The sequence below is a fragment of the Rhea pennata genome, chromosome 2 (assembly GCF_028389875.1).
Source record: "Rhea pennata isolate bPtePen1 chromosome 2, bPtePen1.pri, whole genome shotgun sequence".
NCBI lineage: Eukaryota > Metazoa > Chordata > Aves > Rheiformes > Rheidae > Rhea > Rhea pennata.
This window is the reverse complement of record NC_084664.1, coordinates 111061971-111079463: the sequence shown is the minus strand read 5'-3', so window position 1 is coordinate 111079463 and position 17493 is coordinate 111061971. Positions and strand designations below refer to the sequence as shown.

The window sequence follows — 17493 nt, the reverse complement described above, 5'->3', positions numbered from 1 at the left end:
CAGTCATCATGCAATTCAGTTTGAAGTTCCCTGCCATCCACATATATCTCCTTCTGATTGCTTGCAGACAACAGTCTCTTCCACCTCACAGAAAATCTACACTGTACTCTGCAAATTCACTTCTCCCCATAGAAATTCTCCCATTAAATTATTTCAAAATATGCCAGAAACGAAGCTGTCCCTTTTGAGACCACTCGGAAGTAGAGTGGTCATTCATCTAACCCTAGTGTTTGTACTTGGTGCAAGCCCTCAGCAGTGACAGACTTGTTCTGGAGGATGTTGGCAGATGCACTGTAAACCTACTTCAAGGAAGATAAATAAGATAAATTGTGATCAGAGTTGAAAGGATTTGAGTCCTGTAAGCCTTGACTTAAAACTCCTGTTCACCTCTAAATGTCCAATTCAGTAACATGCTTACATTTTTGCATTAGAAAAAAAAAAGAATGAGTTTCTAAAATGCTGATCAACTTAGTGAAAAGGCTACTTACTGTTAACATTCAAAAATAAGCTTTTAAGAATACTCAGTTTCATTCAAAACCATATAATTCCAGATTCATGACAGACAGGCTTGCTTTCTATTTGAATAAGTGGTTTTGCCCTGTATGAGATATACTTATCTAAGGGCAATTAGTCTAGTAAGAATTTGAGATAATCGAAATTCACAGGCAACTCTCCCGAAGTCAGTGCAGTTAACTTCAACTCTCCAACTGCCACCAAAATTTTTAACTCTTTGGTATATTACAAAGGGTATTTTCTGGTGTTAAAAAAAAAAAAAAAAAAAAAAAAAAAAAAAAAAAAAAAAGAAGTATGCTTTTTAGAGACTCTACAGGCTAGAGCAAATGAATGGAATCTTTGAAATTTCAACAGCATATATTTCACAACCCTAATTTAACCCTAATTTAACGCAGGGTCTCCACAGATGCTGACAATTCAAAGAGCTTTCCCTTCAGACTCCTGTTATCTAGCCTTTCTCAGCCAATAAAGTAGAAACAACCTCATCATCAGAGACATTAGTACACTGTTACAATCCTTTACTGCATTCCCCTCTTAACACCAGCGCGGAGATACGAACCAAGAGGAGCACAATAAAAGCAAATATATCACATGCACGGCTGTCACGTGGAGGATAAAACACAGACCATGAGCGGCAAAGACTCCCCAGGGCCCAGAGGGCTGGTTGTGGTGGCTCTCCCAAGGTAGGGACGCCAGGGCACCCACGCTCGGGGCCACGCACCATGCTCCTGGGTGCTCAGCTCACCCCAGCTGCAGCCCTGAGGTTAGTCCCAGCTCCAGTCGTTCCTGAAAGAGCAGCACTCCTCCGCAGACTAAACGCAGTCAGCAGCTGCTATTTTCTTCCCCGCTTCCTCCCACTTCTTTACAGGCTGCTGCTTTGATCAACTGAGTTATGTTTGGTGACACAAGGCAATGCTGTCAGCGAAAGCTTTCTGAAAACTGAATCAACTATCAGTACGAACTAAGTGAGCATCAAGATCTGCAGTGTAACTCCTGTTTGCATTTACACTGTTGAAATCCGAGATCCAATAAAGTCAGGACAACTTTATGCTACTGATTTCCAAAAAGCTGGATTTTGCTGTTAGAGCATTAATTAGGTCCATGAGAAAAAACCAATAACCAAACCATGACTACAAAAGTTGTTCTGAATTATCCTCTACAGGTTCTGCACTGTGTATAGTATGCTGGCTGTAGGTAAAGAAAATAACCATTGGAAAAAATATTTTCTATAAGAAAAAACTTCACAGCTTATCAAACTGTATGTACAATATCAAGAGAACATTTTTGAAGCTCTCTAACACCCTTCGTGTGCTGGTCCCCCAAAACATGATCAATCCCCTTTCCTAAACTGCTCCCCACAATAGTCACATATCCTGCCTCTGTCTCTAGTTTTGCACAGATATTTGAAGCAGTAGGTTATTCTACGATTCTATGATTTTGCCACTTCCTTTTACAGGGCTAAACTTTTGTAGAAGTGCAAGTTAGAGTATTTCTCATCCATTCTTTGATTTTTTTCTTAGAAGCTACACAATGCTCCATTACACAATGGTCCAGTACTCCCAAGCATATGCAAGCACACCCTTCACCTATCATTTAATTGAAAGGGGGCAGTTATTTTTAAATGTAGTATCAGTCTCGAAGCATGCAAAGTAATCACACATCACAACGGAAGGCACAGTAAAAGAAAACTTTTTGGAACTCACTCCAAAATGAGCTTACTGTTAAATACCTTTGTTAGACAAAAAACTCCAATATTAGACAATGCACCCAGGTAGCAAAACAGGAGCTGGGAAATTTGTGCATATATATAAAGCTAAGTGTGTATATACTTGTGTAAATATAAATATGTATGAGAACATGAGAACAGGGATTTACAATACTTCACACTTTTCAATGTTTGAAGCATCACCTCTCTAGCTGTTCATCATCTCTTCTCAGGGAGTAAATTTTCTGAATAACAGTTTAGCTTATTAGCAAGTTTTCTGAAAAAGAAGTTTTCTTCAGTCTTACGCAGAAAACCTACTCACTCCCATCCAAAGAGTTTTTTGTTTGAAGAGCTGCAGATCTCCAACAAGACATTTTTAAATGTGGATCTAATTTATACAGGATATCTCCCATACCATTGCAAAAACCACTACTTTCCCACTCTGCTACAAGAGCAAGTATAATGGCTAAATTCAGTGTGTGAAAACTGACTTGTCTCTTTGTCAACAGTCGGTGAGCTGAATACAGCCCACTCAGTTACCAACAGGCTTACCACAAAAAAAGAATCAAGACTAAAGCATCTAAATATTAACCTAACACCTGGTGAAGGCACTTATGCAGTTAGTCACTTAGAAACTTTAAAACCCAAGACAACTCAAAGCATTTTTTTTTAATTGAGCATGATTTCGTTCAATTCAGAATGAAAGATCTTTCTATCTTATGGATTTTTTTAATAGAGATCTTTCCTACTGACTCCTTCACACCAGACCAGTGCAACAATTCTGCTGCCTTTTAGCAAATAAAAGCTTATACAAATATGATAGAGGGGGCAGTGGACATAGGTCCATCTTCAAGGTCATATTGGAGCAAAACAGCAGTAAGAATGCAGACAGAGCTGAGGCAAAAACATAGTAGACTGTTTCTTAAACAGCTTTTTAACCTTTATTCTCATGCGGGAACCAAGAGGAGGACTGGATCTCACAGAACAATAAATGAGCTAAGAAGGAATTACATTATGCTTGCAAAACAGCTTTAAATCTGAAATTTAATTTAAAAGAATTGGTTAGGGAATATCTCTGATGGAGTCTTCACTGTATTCAATAATGCTTTCCAAAAAAGTCACTAGAAGCTAACAAGTTACAGCTAATAAAACAGATGGAATTGCTAAAGGCTCAAGTCTATTCTGCCTACACAAAGAAGGAGCAGGATCTACACGGGGTTGATGGATAGGAAAAGCCAAGACAAAACAACTCTATTAACCCACCTTAGTGAGTGCTTTACACGGCTTGCAAGGTTGGGCCACTTGTGGAAGGGCCAGGTCCCACCACGAGCAGTGGGTGAGGCTGACTGCTGCACATGTCCCTTTGGAACAGTCCAAAGGAACTCACGGCATTTAAAACAAAAGGGATTTTACAGAGATAGATTTTTACCAAAGAAGCTGGGTTTTTTTCATCTGTTTGTTTTAAACTATGTCTCCTCTTTTATTCTGCCAGGAGCACAAAGTAAAACTTCTTGGGAGGAAGAACCACCGATTTATGTTGAAGGAAGAGGTTTAAGTCACACGCATCTACCTATTTTCAGTATTTAACGATACCACAGACTTAGATTGTCAGAGTAGTTTTATAGTGCTAGACACTTCTACGGCTTTAATTTTTACAGTATTGTTTTCTGTAACAAAATTAAACACTCCAGTTTTCTCCTAACAATGTAGATACATACAAGGTTTAACACTCAAAACTAATGTGAACAAAATAATGACTTCTATTTCAGGGCAAAAGCATCTTTTTTATCTCTGAAAGCACAGAATTATTGCAAAAGCATTAAAATGAAGTCCTTAAAACCAATGCAAGAAACCAAGTTTAAACTAAGACAGATGCATTTGTCCTTTTTTGACTTGACTCGCAACTCCACTAGCCGGAGCACTCACTCAAACCTCAGAGCCAGAGTTACACACTGTCATTACACAACGCCTTGGACAGTAGGAGAAGTTAGACAGTTGCCACAAATATCACGAAAGCATCCCAAAACATAAAACTGAGAAATGCGATCGATACGTGCTACAGGTTTACATTAACTAACCAGTTACAGGTCCTGCAAAGTGACCTAACCAATCTCATCTCGCCAAACCTCTGCCTTGTCTGGAAGGGGCAGCTCAGCTCATGCCTAGGGCAGAGCAGCTTGTCAGCCCCTCGCAAAAAAAAAATGAGGACTTGGGAGAGGGAGGCACACCCCATCTGAAGATCCTGGGCCAGAGTGCCATAAATACCAACAACTGATCAACCTACATTGGTAATCCTGACTTTCCAGAGATGCATTTTCTAAGCCCTCAGGGGATGGGAAAAATATTTATGACACCTTTTTCATCTTAATCTTCAGCCTAAGCATTCTAAGTGGAACGCTTTCATGGACATTTTCTCCTTCACAGATCTTTGTACTCTGAGGAAAGAACAAATAGGCTCTCCAGTACTAACTCCATTAAAGTAAGCAAAAAAAAATGAAATTTAAGACTCTAATTACAGCCAAGCACTTAATGTTTTCTCCACAACTGGCATAAGACATTCTTTGCAGATGACCAGAATAACTGAAATTTCTTTTGGCTCTTCCTTCCTCTCTCCCAGCCTCAACTCCAACTTCTGTGATCAAAATTTGTACATAGCTGAGATAGAAAGAATAATATGAAGTGTAATGAATCTACATTTCAGATTCCTTCCAATATGACGGAGACCAATTTCTGTTTAATATAACACAGATGCTCCAATCACTGTCCTTCAGTGCTCAGTCTACCCAGTCACTGGCCAGGACAGACTGTGGCAGTGAGGTGCAGTGCATGGATAGTCAGGCATACCAGCAACCTGTTCTCACCTGACCAGTCCCCTTTATCCCCTTATCCTACTATTTTTGCATACTTGTTCCTTCCAAACCACCTTGATTCTTCCTTCCCTAAACATCCCCTAACAACCATGCTCTTTCATGTGTGTGGAGATAAGAATTTAATCACAATTTAAATGTAGCATGGACAGTTAATAGGTATCTTGTGGCCCAGCCAGTTACATGAAGACCTGTGAGTGGTACGCAGATTTACTCCTGACCCAGGGAGAAAGAGCTATGGGATCTGAGCCATATAGACCATTCTGCCCAGTTTTGCAAAAAAAAAAAAAAAAAAGAAAGAAAAAAAAAAAAAGAAAAAAAAAGGAGGTTTTCAGCAAACCACAGCACATTCATTAAGGCAGATGCATTACCATCTTTTCAGCTCATCAATCTTTTGTCTCACACCACAAGTTGCAAACAGCACTGCCTCTAAGTTTCCTGCAAATCTCAGGGGACTTTCGGTTTATTTTAGCGTTTTCTGTCAGGACATATTTATGCCAACATAATCATAGCAAAGTCATTAAAAAGAAATATTTAAAAATGAACAAAAACATTGCACGGGGTAGAAACCTTCCAATTTCAGAAGACGTGTCAACTATTTACTGACATTTGAGATTCAAGCAGAAACTACTGCAAACAGAACATCACATAGCTGTTTGCTACAGGTTTCTTACCCATTTCCTTGAAACATCTGGCATTTAGGATTGATGGAAACAAGTACTATTCAAGCCATTAGCACACAAACTACAAAGTACAGTACTTCTGAAGTTCCTGCGAAATGAAAAAAATACATCATACAGACTGTATTTGCAGATGCAGTATCTAGGTTATCCTAAAAGTGTAAGCAAACTTCGTCTTAAAGTTTTCTGGTCATTCAACTAAATTCCAAAAGTCTGGCTCTCAGTTTCAAACATAGTATCAACCCACAAGACATCTCTGAATGAATGACGCTGTAGGCAGGTACCAGGAACATAAGGTTCACCTATCTGGGCTTGTTGACTAACAGCTGGACCCAAAAAAAGGACTCTGGTATCAGGCTGCAAAGTGCTCCTGCACCTACAAATACAGCACACTAACTCCGAAGTAGAATTTGCCACCCTGGATTAGGCACCAAAATGCCCTTCTGCACTGAATCAGATGCACAGCTACCCCATCAAGTGGTGCCAGGCTTGAGTAACCCAGGGAAAAAAGAGGGATGAGTACCTTACAAACTGTCTTACACTCCCAGATTAAGATGTTTAACTTCTGCTTGCAACAGAAACAGAAAGCCTTGATTCTTCTTCCATCTTTGACTGCCCAAATTATCAAACTACAGCATCAGCTTTTCCCCTTGATCGTTCCCTATCTGCACCCTTTAAACCTACCGCACAACAGCTCTATTTCAAACAGAAGTTTGCAGGTATTTCCTATGTTCCTCCCCAACCCCTGCATTATCTGTTGAAGCAGCCTGGTAGTAAGACACTATTCAGGAACTAGAGATGTGAGTTGAGGCATCTAGTTGAACACCTCTAGTTGAACCAGAGATGTTAGTTGAAGCTAAGATTTCACTCAAATCTCCCACTTTGTGGGCAAGTGCTCTAACAACCAGACTTACATGCAAACTTTACCACTTAACTGTCAGAAAACAGTGATTGCTGAACATGTTGTGATTTGTGTATTAATCACAACCTAAGCATGCTTACTATTTCAGATTCTTGAAGCAAGGCTTGAAACCCAAGTGACAGACATTTGTAATATGTACTATGTTCAGTTCTGCTCAGATGGAGCACCCTTAGCACCTTTCTGGGGTCCTTCAATCTTTTAAGTATCAACACAGACTACTGATTCCAAAACCCCTGATAGGAACAACTTAGCAGGCTACTACAGCACGCTAGCTTACAAATATAAGCTGACGTGAGAAGCAGCTGAGCAAAGATTAGGTCCACAGCTACCAGCTTTTCAACATGAAGGGGTATTTTAACAAAATAGCTGCAATTAAAATACCAACTACATTTTATAGCTATGTAGATATTAATCTTTAGGCTGAAAGGACCCAGTCCTTAACCTTTCAAGTTGTTCAGTGCACTGACTCTACTACTCTTTTGCTCTTTCTCAGACTGGAATCCTGCACTTTCTGACAGACCCTTGCATTCTCCAATTTCCTGATTTGCTGACAGGACAAAAGCAGGCACAAACTGAAAAACAGGAAATGCTGAAATAATTCTACAAAGACACTTTCCATGGGTATGCCAAGATACCTTCCGTCCAAACTTCTCCGATGCCCTTGCAACAGTCTGAGCAATCTTTCCGCCCTTACCACAAACCACATTTCATATCACCATGATGTTTAAGTTTGAGCTTGAGTTGTTTACCCTCTGCAAAAACAACATGGCCATTCCAATCTGCATCACATTCTTCACATTGTTTTAGGATCAGTTATCTTGAATTCTGTTTTTTGTAAGGCAGTTATCCACCGGGGGGGGGGTTGATATTCACTGCTTCCTCATGCTGAGAGGAAAAAAAAAATCTAACATCCTAATCTAATAGAAGAAATAGTCTCCTGACCTGACTGACCTAACTTTTAGCTAGAAAAATATACATTTAAAGTAACGTATTCAAATAGTTGCAGGAGAGGTGGCTTAAGTGCAATAAAGTATAATAGTATATGCATATGCAGTCACTGATGTGATAAATACACATTTTATCAAGTTGCCTCTAGATGAAAACATGCTTGAAAGCTTTTAAAGTTTGAAAGCTAGCATATCAGGTGTAAACTCCTTGCAAAAGCTGCAGCAGATAATGCAGGGTGACCACTGCAAGTTTCTGTGAAAAAAGGTAAGGGCACTGTCAGCTGTGTTTTTCTATTTTTAAAATTTCTTTTTTAAAAACTCTGTGCTAACATACCTATTTGAATAGCAGTTAGCAGTAAAGTAAGATTATCTTACATACTTTACAGAAAATGTAATAATGAAATGTAAATTTTGCATCATATTATCCATCTTTTCATTTGGTTCTGAAAGTAAAGTTTTCATATCCGAGGCCACATGTATTTATTTACACACTGTAATATATGGACTTAGCAATTTACATAGGTTTGATTTGGTGTGCTTTACCTGGAGAATGAACTTTTGCATGTGTAAGAACAGTAGTAAACCCACGTGCTTTTATTGCAAAGGGCAAGCCTCCAGATGCTAATCTTCCCATACTGTGTCCATCTTAAACAGCACACTCCACCTTAAAGAAAATTAAGTTATGCATCTGCACAACATATGCCTTCCAACCATTTTCCATTCTTGGATTTTAACGGAAACCCAATGTGGATGGGAATTAATGTGCAGGGAGTGGCAGTCAGCAGAAATTTTGCTGTTGAGTGTGCCAGGAGCTGAAGGTGAGCACAGGTGAGGGGGTCTGGTGTCTGTCAGCGCTTTAGCTCACACCCCTGCATGCGACACGGTCAGCGACTACCGAGGCAGCAGAGAGGAGCGAGCCGCTGCTGCTTGCTCGCTTCGGCGAGACGGGCAAGGAAGACAGAAGCTGCCCCAGTCTGAACAAAGAGGAAGAGTGTGCAAAGTTACTCACAGAGCAGGGGCTCGCCGCAGAGCCTCCCAGCATCCCAGCCACAATGTGGTAAGCAACACGTGCAAGCAAGATCAGAAAACTTTCCTCAGTTCTGTTAGGTTCTTTCGCTACCTCACTTCCACGCGCGGAAAAGCATTTTTGATCGTCTCTTACCGCTTATAACACCGCGGCAAGTCCACACCGGCGGCAGCACGAGGCGTCCCTCGGGCCCGATCCCGCCCAGGGACACCCCGTCCCCGGGGCCGGGCCCCGCTGCCGCCCGCCTGCGGGGCTGCGCGGGGGCTCCGCCGCGACGGGGCGGGCGGCGGCGGCCGGGGGGACCGGGCCGCCCCCGGGGGCACCGGACCGGGCCGCCCCCGGGTTTCTCGCCTCCCACAAAGGCGGTGGGCGGCCCCCGGCGCCGCGGGGAGAGAAAAGGCTCCCGGAGGGGGAGGGCGGCCGCGGAGATGGGGAGGAAGGGGTGGGGGGGAGCGCCGCGCACAGCAGATCGGCGAAGCGCGGACGCCTCTGCCGGCCCCCAGCCCGCTGCGGCGGCTCTCCCGCAGCGGGAAGGGGCACCCCGCGGGGACTCCCCCAAAGAAACCCTGCCCGGCACCCGGCGCCTTTGCGAACAGGCGCTGCAAGCATTTGCACGCACACGCACACCGCACGCAGCGAGCCGCGCACCCCCGCGGCGGGGCACCCCGCCGCCCTCACCTCGGGGCTGGCCCTGCCCCGGCGCCCACTGCAGCGAGGCCACCAGCAGCCCCAGCGCCACTAGCCGCCCGCCGCTGCCCATCGTCGCCGCCGCCGGCTGCTGCCCGGCCCCCGAGCGCGCCCGCCTTATATGCTCCCCCCCTCCGCCCCGGGCCCGGCCCGGCCCGGCCCGGCCCGCCCCTCTCCGCACCCCGCCGCGCGCCGCTGTCCTCTGCCGCCCGCGCTTGCAAGTGCTCTCAGCGTTAAGCTGCTCGGGTTTTGTCACGCCTTTCCCTCCGTGCCCGCGCTGGTGGTTTCCATGCCCACCCTCCGCAGAAACGCAGCGGTGCAGCCGTGTTTCTAAACCGAAAGGGTTAAAAATACCTGGGTTTGTCCCTTTGAAACTCCTCGCGACGTTTTAACGATCAGCAGCCTTTTGAAATTAGCATAAAATGCAAAAGAAAAAAAAAAAGGTGTAGAAATTCTCTTAGTAGAGAAGTTTCAGTGAAAGATTTGGCTTTCCTATTTTTACGCTTGTCAGTCACACAGCTCATGTCCACAGTGCTCCTTAATCAATACCCCCAATAACTTGCAGCGAAGAATGGCTTTTTGCTTGGAGCAGCAACAGCTGTGCAGATGCACACTACCAAATGAGTTGATTGAGGTGGGGGAATTTTAGTCAAAAGACATCGTGTCTCAAATGCAAATCCCCTCTGGCAACTAATGGCTGCTTACTGAGATTTTAGGAAGTGTAATGTTGCACTGTGTCATATTGCTTCTTAAAGTACGTTTCAAAACGCGGTAACATCAATGAGTTAGGTTACAAGTACGTTCCTGAAGTCGAGGGGAGCCACTGGGTGGAGTTCAGGCTTCAGTGCTGTCGACAGGCTGTTTTTATTGATAAGGTAAAGAAATTCAGGAAAAGAGTAGTAGTTTATATCTTTTATATAAAATAAAGCTATTTATTACCACATAACTTGGGAGTTATGAGTTAGATTCAGAATGCATAGCAATGTTTACATGCAAAACATCGACAAATAGGAAAAATCTATAGGTCAAGGGGAAAAAAATGTAAAAGTTCTGCCACAAAATGTTATCAAATGCCTTCAAGCCTACAAATAAATAACACTCGGCATCTGTCCCTTCCAACAGATCCGTCCTTTGCTCACACCACAAACTTCTTAAATTTCAGGACAGGCAAAAAGGAGGAAAGCAAAACATCTGTGGAGAGAAAAGTCAACAATTTTCAAGAGCCAAAGTGTCATTAATTCTAAAATCATAGAGGTCAGGTTAAGGAATCCTCTGTGCAGGATCGCAAATACCAGTTGGGAGCCAAGTACAAAGGAAAGAGAAAGAGGAGCATCTGTGCAACACAAAATCTTGCCAATTTTCAGCTTTATAATCAGTTTAACCATTTCTTCAAATTCCAATGAGCTGAATGTTACTTTCTCGCGTGCATGCAATGAGTGAGTCCCAGCTCTCTGCTGCACGCGGTTATCCTCGTCAGAACATGCCAAAAGAGCTGAGAACGTACATTGAGGCACAGCTCCGGGCTGTATCATTATTGTAGTTTAACTAAACACCAATTTGCAACTTTTAACTGAAAAATACCCATTGTGCTAGTCTGCGGGAGTACGTCCGCGTTGTTCGGTGTCTATTATAACCATTTGCTGGGAAAACTGACTCTCACCAAATTTCACTAGCGCACGTACCTCTCCTTAGATAAGAGAATTACTGCGTTTTCTGTCATTTCCTTTGTCCGCAGCTCATTGCTGTTATTATCAAATACCAAGCGGTCAGAACGATCCTTGGTTCAAGACATGCATCTATTCATATAATCCTTCGCTAACCTAGGTTTCTAAAGAGCTTTAAATGATTACACGTTTAGATGAGGATCTCAGTCTGTTAAGCCAGTGTAATGCCACGGCCCATTTACACTGAGTGCGTAAAGTATCATAAATGAAAGATCAGAAACTTCTTAGTCTTTAACAAACTAATCCAATGAGAAAATGGAGTGCTGTGCTACAGGTAAGAGCGTGAATGAGTCAAGAAATGTGTGAGAGAATGAGAACATTTTAAGGCACTGTGCTTTCATGCATGTATATACAGTCCCCGCAGACCTCATACGTAAGCAGAAATGCTGAACATTACTATAACATATATGCTTAGCATAAGCAGCAACACTGCAAATTAAAATAGCACAACAGATTTTAGATTATAAAATGATTAAGTTGCTGTTTCTTGGAAAAAAAAATGACAGAGGTGATGCAATCTTTAGGAAAGTTATTTTCTGAACACCTCACAGTTGTTTGGCTAATTATAATTTATTCCAAAATAACACTCAACATTTTTTGCTAGGTAAAACAAGAAAAAAATTAAGTGTGAAACCTCGAAAATACTCAGCGATGTGATTACAGAGAATGTCTTAAACCCTTATTTTTTCTTTTTCATAAATTAGAATTGCCTGGGGGACTAAGTATTTCAGTTGCAACAGAATGGAAAATACTCATATTTAGGATTATGTAGCACAAAGTGAATACATTAATCTAGGCATCTGTGGATAACAACCTATTGATAAAAACATCGCCTTTGGCAAAAACTGAGGTTTGGGAGAATTCAGACTGGAGAAAGACACAAAGTCTGGTGGAACCTCTCTGCTATCCTGCACCTAAGTAAGCCAGAAGCGAACACCAAATATGTTTTTTTTTTTTTAGCTTTTGTCTGTGTTGCTGAGCTTAAGACAGAACTATTGTGCTAGTGGCAGGTTCCCTTCGGGCCTCTCGGGAGCCCAGCGTCACCTCCTGACCCTCGAGGGCAGCAGGGGCACTCGTAGCTGTCAGCGGGGCTGTTTTTTTTTCCTCATCCCTAGCGTTTACCAGCTTGCATGTGCCACCATCCCACCTTACCACCCATCCCACCCTCAGGGGTCCCTCCCCTACTCCCTACCTTTGCTGCAGTACCCGATTGAAGCGGGGTAAGGAATTTTGAATGACCTTCATAAGGAGCTGCACTGATTTAATCAGGCAACTGTCCCAGCCCAAGTTGCATTTAGTGCTTAAGTCAGTTTTTTATTAGCAGGGGCAGAAGGGCTTTCCCGATGGTTAGCTGTTTGGGTTTTTGCTGGGCTTTTTTTGCACAGACCTGTACTCCATCCTGTCTCGTTATCTCCTAAGCGCCACCCAAGCGCTCTGAGAAAGTGTTCTGGAAAAAATTATCACTTACAATCAAAGGAAAAAACAATACAGTAAACTGCTTGTCTGCCTCCAATAAACATTCACTCATTGCTAAAAGCTGCTTTAGATAAGCCTTCAGTTGTTCCCCAGAAACCCTTCAAGCGCTTTTCTCCCTCGCTCAGAAAAGTGCGTCCAGAAAGTTAATAAATCCGAGCTGTGACAGACCAAAGAGAAGGGTAAATTCAAAGCAAAAGGCTCTTCACAGCACAGCCTGCCTCCATCCTCCTCTCGACAGAGAAACCACCTCTAGGACTTGACTTGCTGGAAGTGTAATTCAAAGGCGGAGGCGTTGGCCAGGCCCGTCCCGCTTCCCTCCTGGCATCCCTGTGCTGGCAGCGCGACCCTCCACTGCCAGAGCAAAACGCTTCGCCCTTTCCGCTCTTGAAAGTGATTTCAAGCCGCAACTTGAAATCTGTGTTACAATAATTTGGCTCTGAGATGACAAAGGTTTCTGCGAGGATTAAAGAAAATCTGCTGTCTCAAAGGAAGGGGGGAAGCAGCTGCTCCAGGAGGCAGCACCACGCTGTCACAGGCAAGTGGGAAAGGAGCAAGTGGATTGAAGGGCTCCAGCCTGGCCGGAAAAAGCACAGTGCAGGCCAGCTCAGGGACACAAGGTCACTCGGGGACTTGTCCACCTCCCAGTGAAGACTTGCATGGCCCCAGGAGTTGTGCAGACTTAAGTGTCCATGGGAGAGGAAGACTGGCACTCTAGATGCAAAAAGAGAAGAGAAAGATAAACAAGAAGAGAGAAAATGGGAAATGCTGCGTAAATTCCCATGCCACCCCCAGAATGGCAGCTCTCATAACGCAGAGGGGTTTTAATGTCTGTGCTATGCCCCAGGCCAGGTACATGCCCTGCCGAGAGCTGCATGCTCCTCACACTGGCAGCCTGTGGGGATTGGGCATCCTTCTGCCCCAACTCCCAGCAGGCTGTGAACCCCCCATCACCTCTTTCTGTCGCCCCTCTTAATGCCAGACTGGGTGCTAATGGTTGGGGCAGGAGGACACGAAGAAGAGAGAACACACACGCAGAAGGAAATGGCTCTCATGTTAGAGAAGAAAAAAGAAAACTGTTTGGGAAAGAGAGGAGGGAGAAAAGCGCTACTGTTCAGTGACAAAAAATGGGAAGAAAGACTCAAAAAGCAGAGAAGGAGGCAAGGAGCATAGTCATCCAATGCATCCTATTTTTGTGGCTACCAAAGCATGAGTTAAGGGGAGTAGAAGACATTGGGTAGCTAAAAGCCAACTTTCATGCCTGCAAAGGATGACAGGATTTGGGGATTGGTTACAAGACCTGCACTGAGATCTTATAACCACACAAAATACATGATGTTTTTTTTTGTGTTTATTTATTTCTGCTGTCTTCCTATTAGAACTAAAACATGAGCACTGAATAACACTGAAGGCAAGACCCAACGTGCTTTATGTGAATTAACTCATTGACTGGAAATTGTGATTATTCTCCAGTAGGAAAGCTTGGATGGCATTTTGCATTGTATTATTGACATGTGGCATTGTATTATGATGAATATATCCTCTCTCCAAATTAGAGTGAATTCTTGTCATTTTTTTCTTACTTCTGTTTGAAAAATGGAATGCATAGACGACACGCATACAATGGAATGCATACAATACCATTACTGCTGGTAATCAACCACAACTCTTCCATAATACTGTTTTCAGTAGAGACCCCTCCCCCTGCCACTAAACTTAAACTGAACATGGGGCTTTTCCTTGATTAAACTACTTCTAAAAACCTCACGGCTCCAGCAGTTTGTGCAGGGGAAGCAATGGCCACAGGCAAGTTCATGACAGACATCTATAACATCTTGAAGAACAAGGGTTAAGAAAAAGATAAGTTTTAAATCTCCTTGACCATCTCCAAGCTGATCTCGGGGTTTTGGGAAGGACTTGTAGGACTTGAAGGATCCAAACCTATCACTTCCAGATTTTGTACTAGGAAGCAGAGAGAATATAACTTTGTCCTCCTAGAGATGTACAATCTGAATGGCATTTAATTTGGACTCCTAAAACCTTGAATATTTCTGAATGGATAGAGAACTTCTATCATAAAATAATTCAGCTCCTACTTCTAAACAATAGTTGATTTGTAAGAGCAGATTAAAGTTTGTGACTAAATTTTGTTTCTTTGCTATTTAAAAAAGTATATTAAATAGGAATTTATTAGTTAATCATATCTTCTGATCATTTTTTCAGCGAGCTTGGATTTCTTTTCAAGTGTCACGGGCTATGCAAGTTGACAAAGATCTGAAGGATGTCACTGTTGTTCCAGTGGTTGGGTTTTAACAGCAATTGCCAAAAGTTCGCTGCTCAGAGACATATACCTGCCTATGCAAAGTCTGTGTTAAAAGAAATCATCTTGCTGTGAGGTTAGCAAGTTTTCATCACCTTTTTATAAAATAATATCTAGAGATAATGCAAGAAACAAAACTTCTGAAAGGTAGAAGATGAAAGCCAAGTGCTTAAATATGTGACTTCAGACTCCGAGTTGTGGAGCACTGAACATCTTCTGTTGTCTTCAATAGCTTTTAAAGTAAAAACAAAATAATTTATTTATGCGCATAAGCGTGGATGTAATGACAACTTTACACTTCTGTTATAGAAAGCTGCCATCGAAGCTAAATTCGGAAGGAGAAGCAATGCAATTTCATTAATGTGGGAGAACACCATATGCACATAGTGGTAGCTATTTTTTATCTTAATTAGCATTACTGATATTTTGCAAAAAAAAAGTGCCTTACACTATCAGCCAGCATTAACAAACCAAGTGATTTACCATTTCCATTTTTCAAGAGAGTAAGCCTGCCTTAGAGTGAAACCAGCAGCCAATTTTCTTTAAAAAAAATTCCCCAAACTATGTCAGGTTCTTTAAATACAAGAATATGAGGAACAGTAGAGAAGACTTCCCAGATTGGAGGTTGAGGGAACATCATTTCAAAAACAGCAGTAACTCTTCCTCTTCATGAAAGCAGGAGAATGTGGCTTCCTATTGTCTCCTGGGTGTCTACTGATGACTTAAGCATATCTCGATGACATTTTCACAAGTGGATTTAAAAAAAAAAAAAACAGTCTTGAAGACTCTGTGCCCCACCTTTCTAACCTATGTAGAAGTATTCTCTATCATTATGTGGAATGGAACAGAATTAAAGTTTATATTTTATTTTTAAAATTAACTTTGCATTATTTAAAGCCCATGATTTTTTAATTAAATATACTCATATTTAATTAAATAGAGGTAGCTCAACCTTTAAGTTGTGTTGAAAGAATACCTTGATTTGGAAAATGGGTGAAATCTGATGCCCTTTTAATTCCCCCAAAAATCAATTCAAAATAAAAATGTGTAAAAGGACAAAGCTTGGGAGGAAATCTACTGGCAAGCTAAATTGCATGGACTGGAACTTATTTTCTGATTCCCTTTTGCATATGTAGTTATCTACAGTGTGAAGCTAGTGTTAAATTTTGCTGAGTCTGACAAGAGTATTTTCTCTGTCTTTTGTACTGGTGTAAACAAATGTGTATTAGGGAAGACTCAGCCAAACATTTTTTTAATATCCATTGAGATGTTATAAGAGTTATAATTAAAGAGTTGTAATTAAAAAATCATGAGATACTGGAGATGTTTAGGATCTGGATTGCTTAGCAAAAAGAGACAACTGTGTATATATAAATATTACACTACATGATGGATGGATCGTCAGGCTGAATTTACTAAGTAGTGGTTAGTTTTGGAGAAAGAGACACACAAAGCCAGTTGGCTTGATGAGGGGAGCGCTTAAGAGGTGAGCTTTCTCGCTGCCTTCTACTTCTATTAGGAAATGCCTGTGCTGGAATAAATGGAAACATTATCAGGTTTTTGTCAATCATTAACTGCGAAGACATTGCATTACCGTTCCTTTTAATATGGTCTGGAATTCCTCCCGCCCCGTTTCTGTTTCTCTTTGGAGATAGCTCCTCATCCCTTACAGGGGAAGGACAGAGGGGCCATCCTCCAAGCAGCATTTGAAATTTTGCTCCTACAAAACCAGGCTGTTCTCCTTCTACTTTTCCCTCCGTCGTCAGGTAGGCTGACCTGACCTCCAGGAGAATACGTGCATTTCTGGGAAGAGGCACCATCAGCTTGTTGAAGACAACTTCTGTCTGGAAGCTTGATCTGACCATGAAACCATCACTTCCTCTTTTGGGGTTTTTCTAGTTTTCCCGCCTCCGTAGAAAAAAAACTGCATGGAATCATGTGTGCAAAACAACTAGGTAAACATCTTTTTTTCTTTTGCTTTTGGGACTTCTTTAAATGCAAGAAAGAAACAGCAAAAAAGAGCTATTATTGCTGCAGTTTTTTTTGATAAAATACCAGGAGTTGAAAAAAAGGAAGGTTGCTCTATGAAAGAATAATTGAAAATGAGCCAACTCTAAAATGAACAAAGCAGATTCAATTCAATTCAAAGTTTTTTTCAATGATTCTTGGTGAATATTTTATATTATAAAGTTTCCAAAGTACTTTATAAACTTTGCAAACTGATGGCACAAACAATACATATGAATCTATTAACTGGCATCACAATGAAGCAACAAATACATGACCATGTAAGAAAAAAATAAACTTTAAATCCTTCACCAGAACATCAGCATGTAGGTTAAGGATCTCCCAGTGAGACTTTTTAGAGTAATTCCATTTTCAGGTACTTTAAGCTATTTGTGATGAGGTTGTGCTTTAGTTCTGCCTACAGTGTTGTTGTTACAGCACATTTAGATTTGATTTCTAATTAAATAATTGTTTAATACTAATTCAAATAATACCTTTTTATTTATTTTTAGAAAGAAGTACTTAGAGCACAGGAAAGTGTAATTAAATACTTATAAAGCAAAATAATTATTAAAAATCAAATAAATTAAAATGCACTTAAGGCACTTTAAAATGCACTAA

The 17493-nt window shown here is 41.7% G+C and overlaps 1 protein-coding gene across 1 annotated transcript in view; it reads right to left on the bottom strand.

Annotated features, from left to right (window-relative positions):
• Positions 1–9422, bottom strand: part of LAMA1 (laminin subunit alpha 1) — a 101408-nt gene extending 91986 nt beyond the window's left edge. Inside the window, exon 1 of the mRNA XM_062568525.1 lies at positions 9340–9422. Coding sequence (XP_062424509.1) covers positions 9340–9421 — 82 coding nt within the window. The 5' untranslated portion in view covers position 9422. The remainder of the gene's footprint in view (positions 1–9339) is intronic.
• Between the last annotated feature and the right edge of the window lie 8071 nt (positions 9423–17493).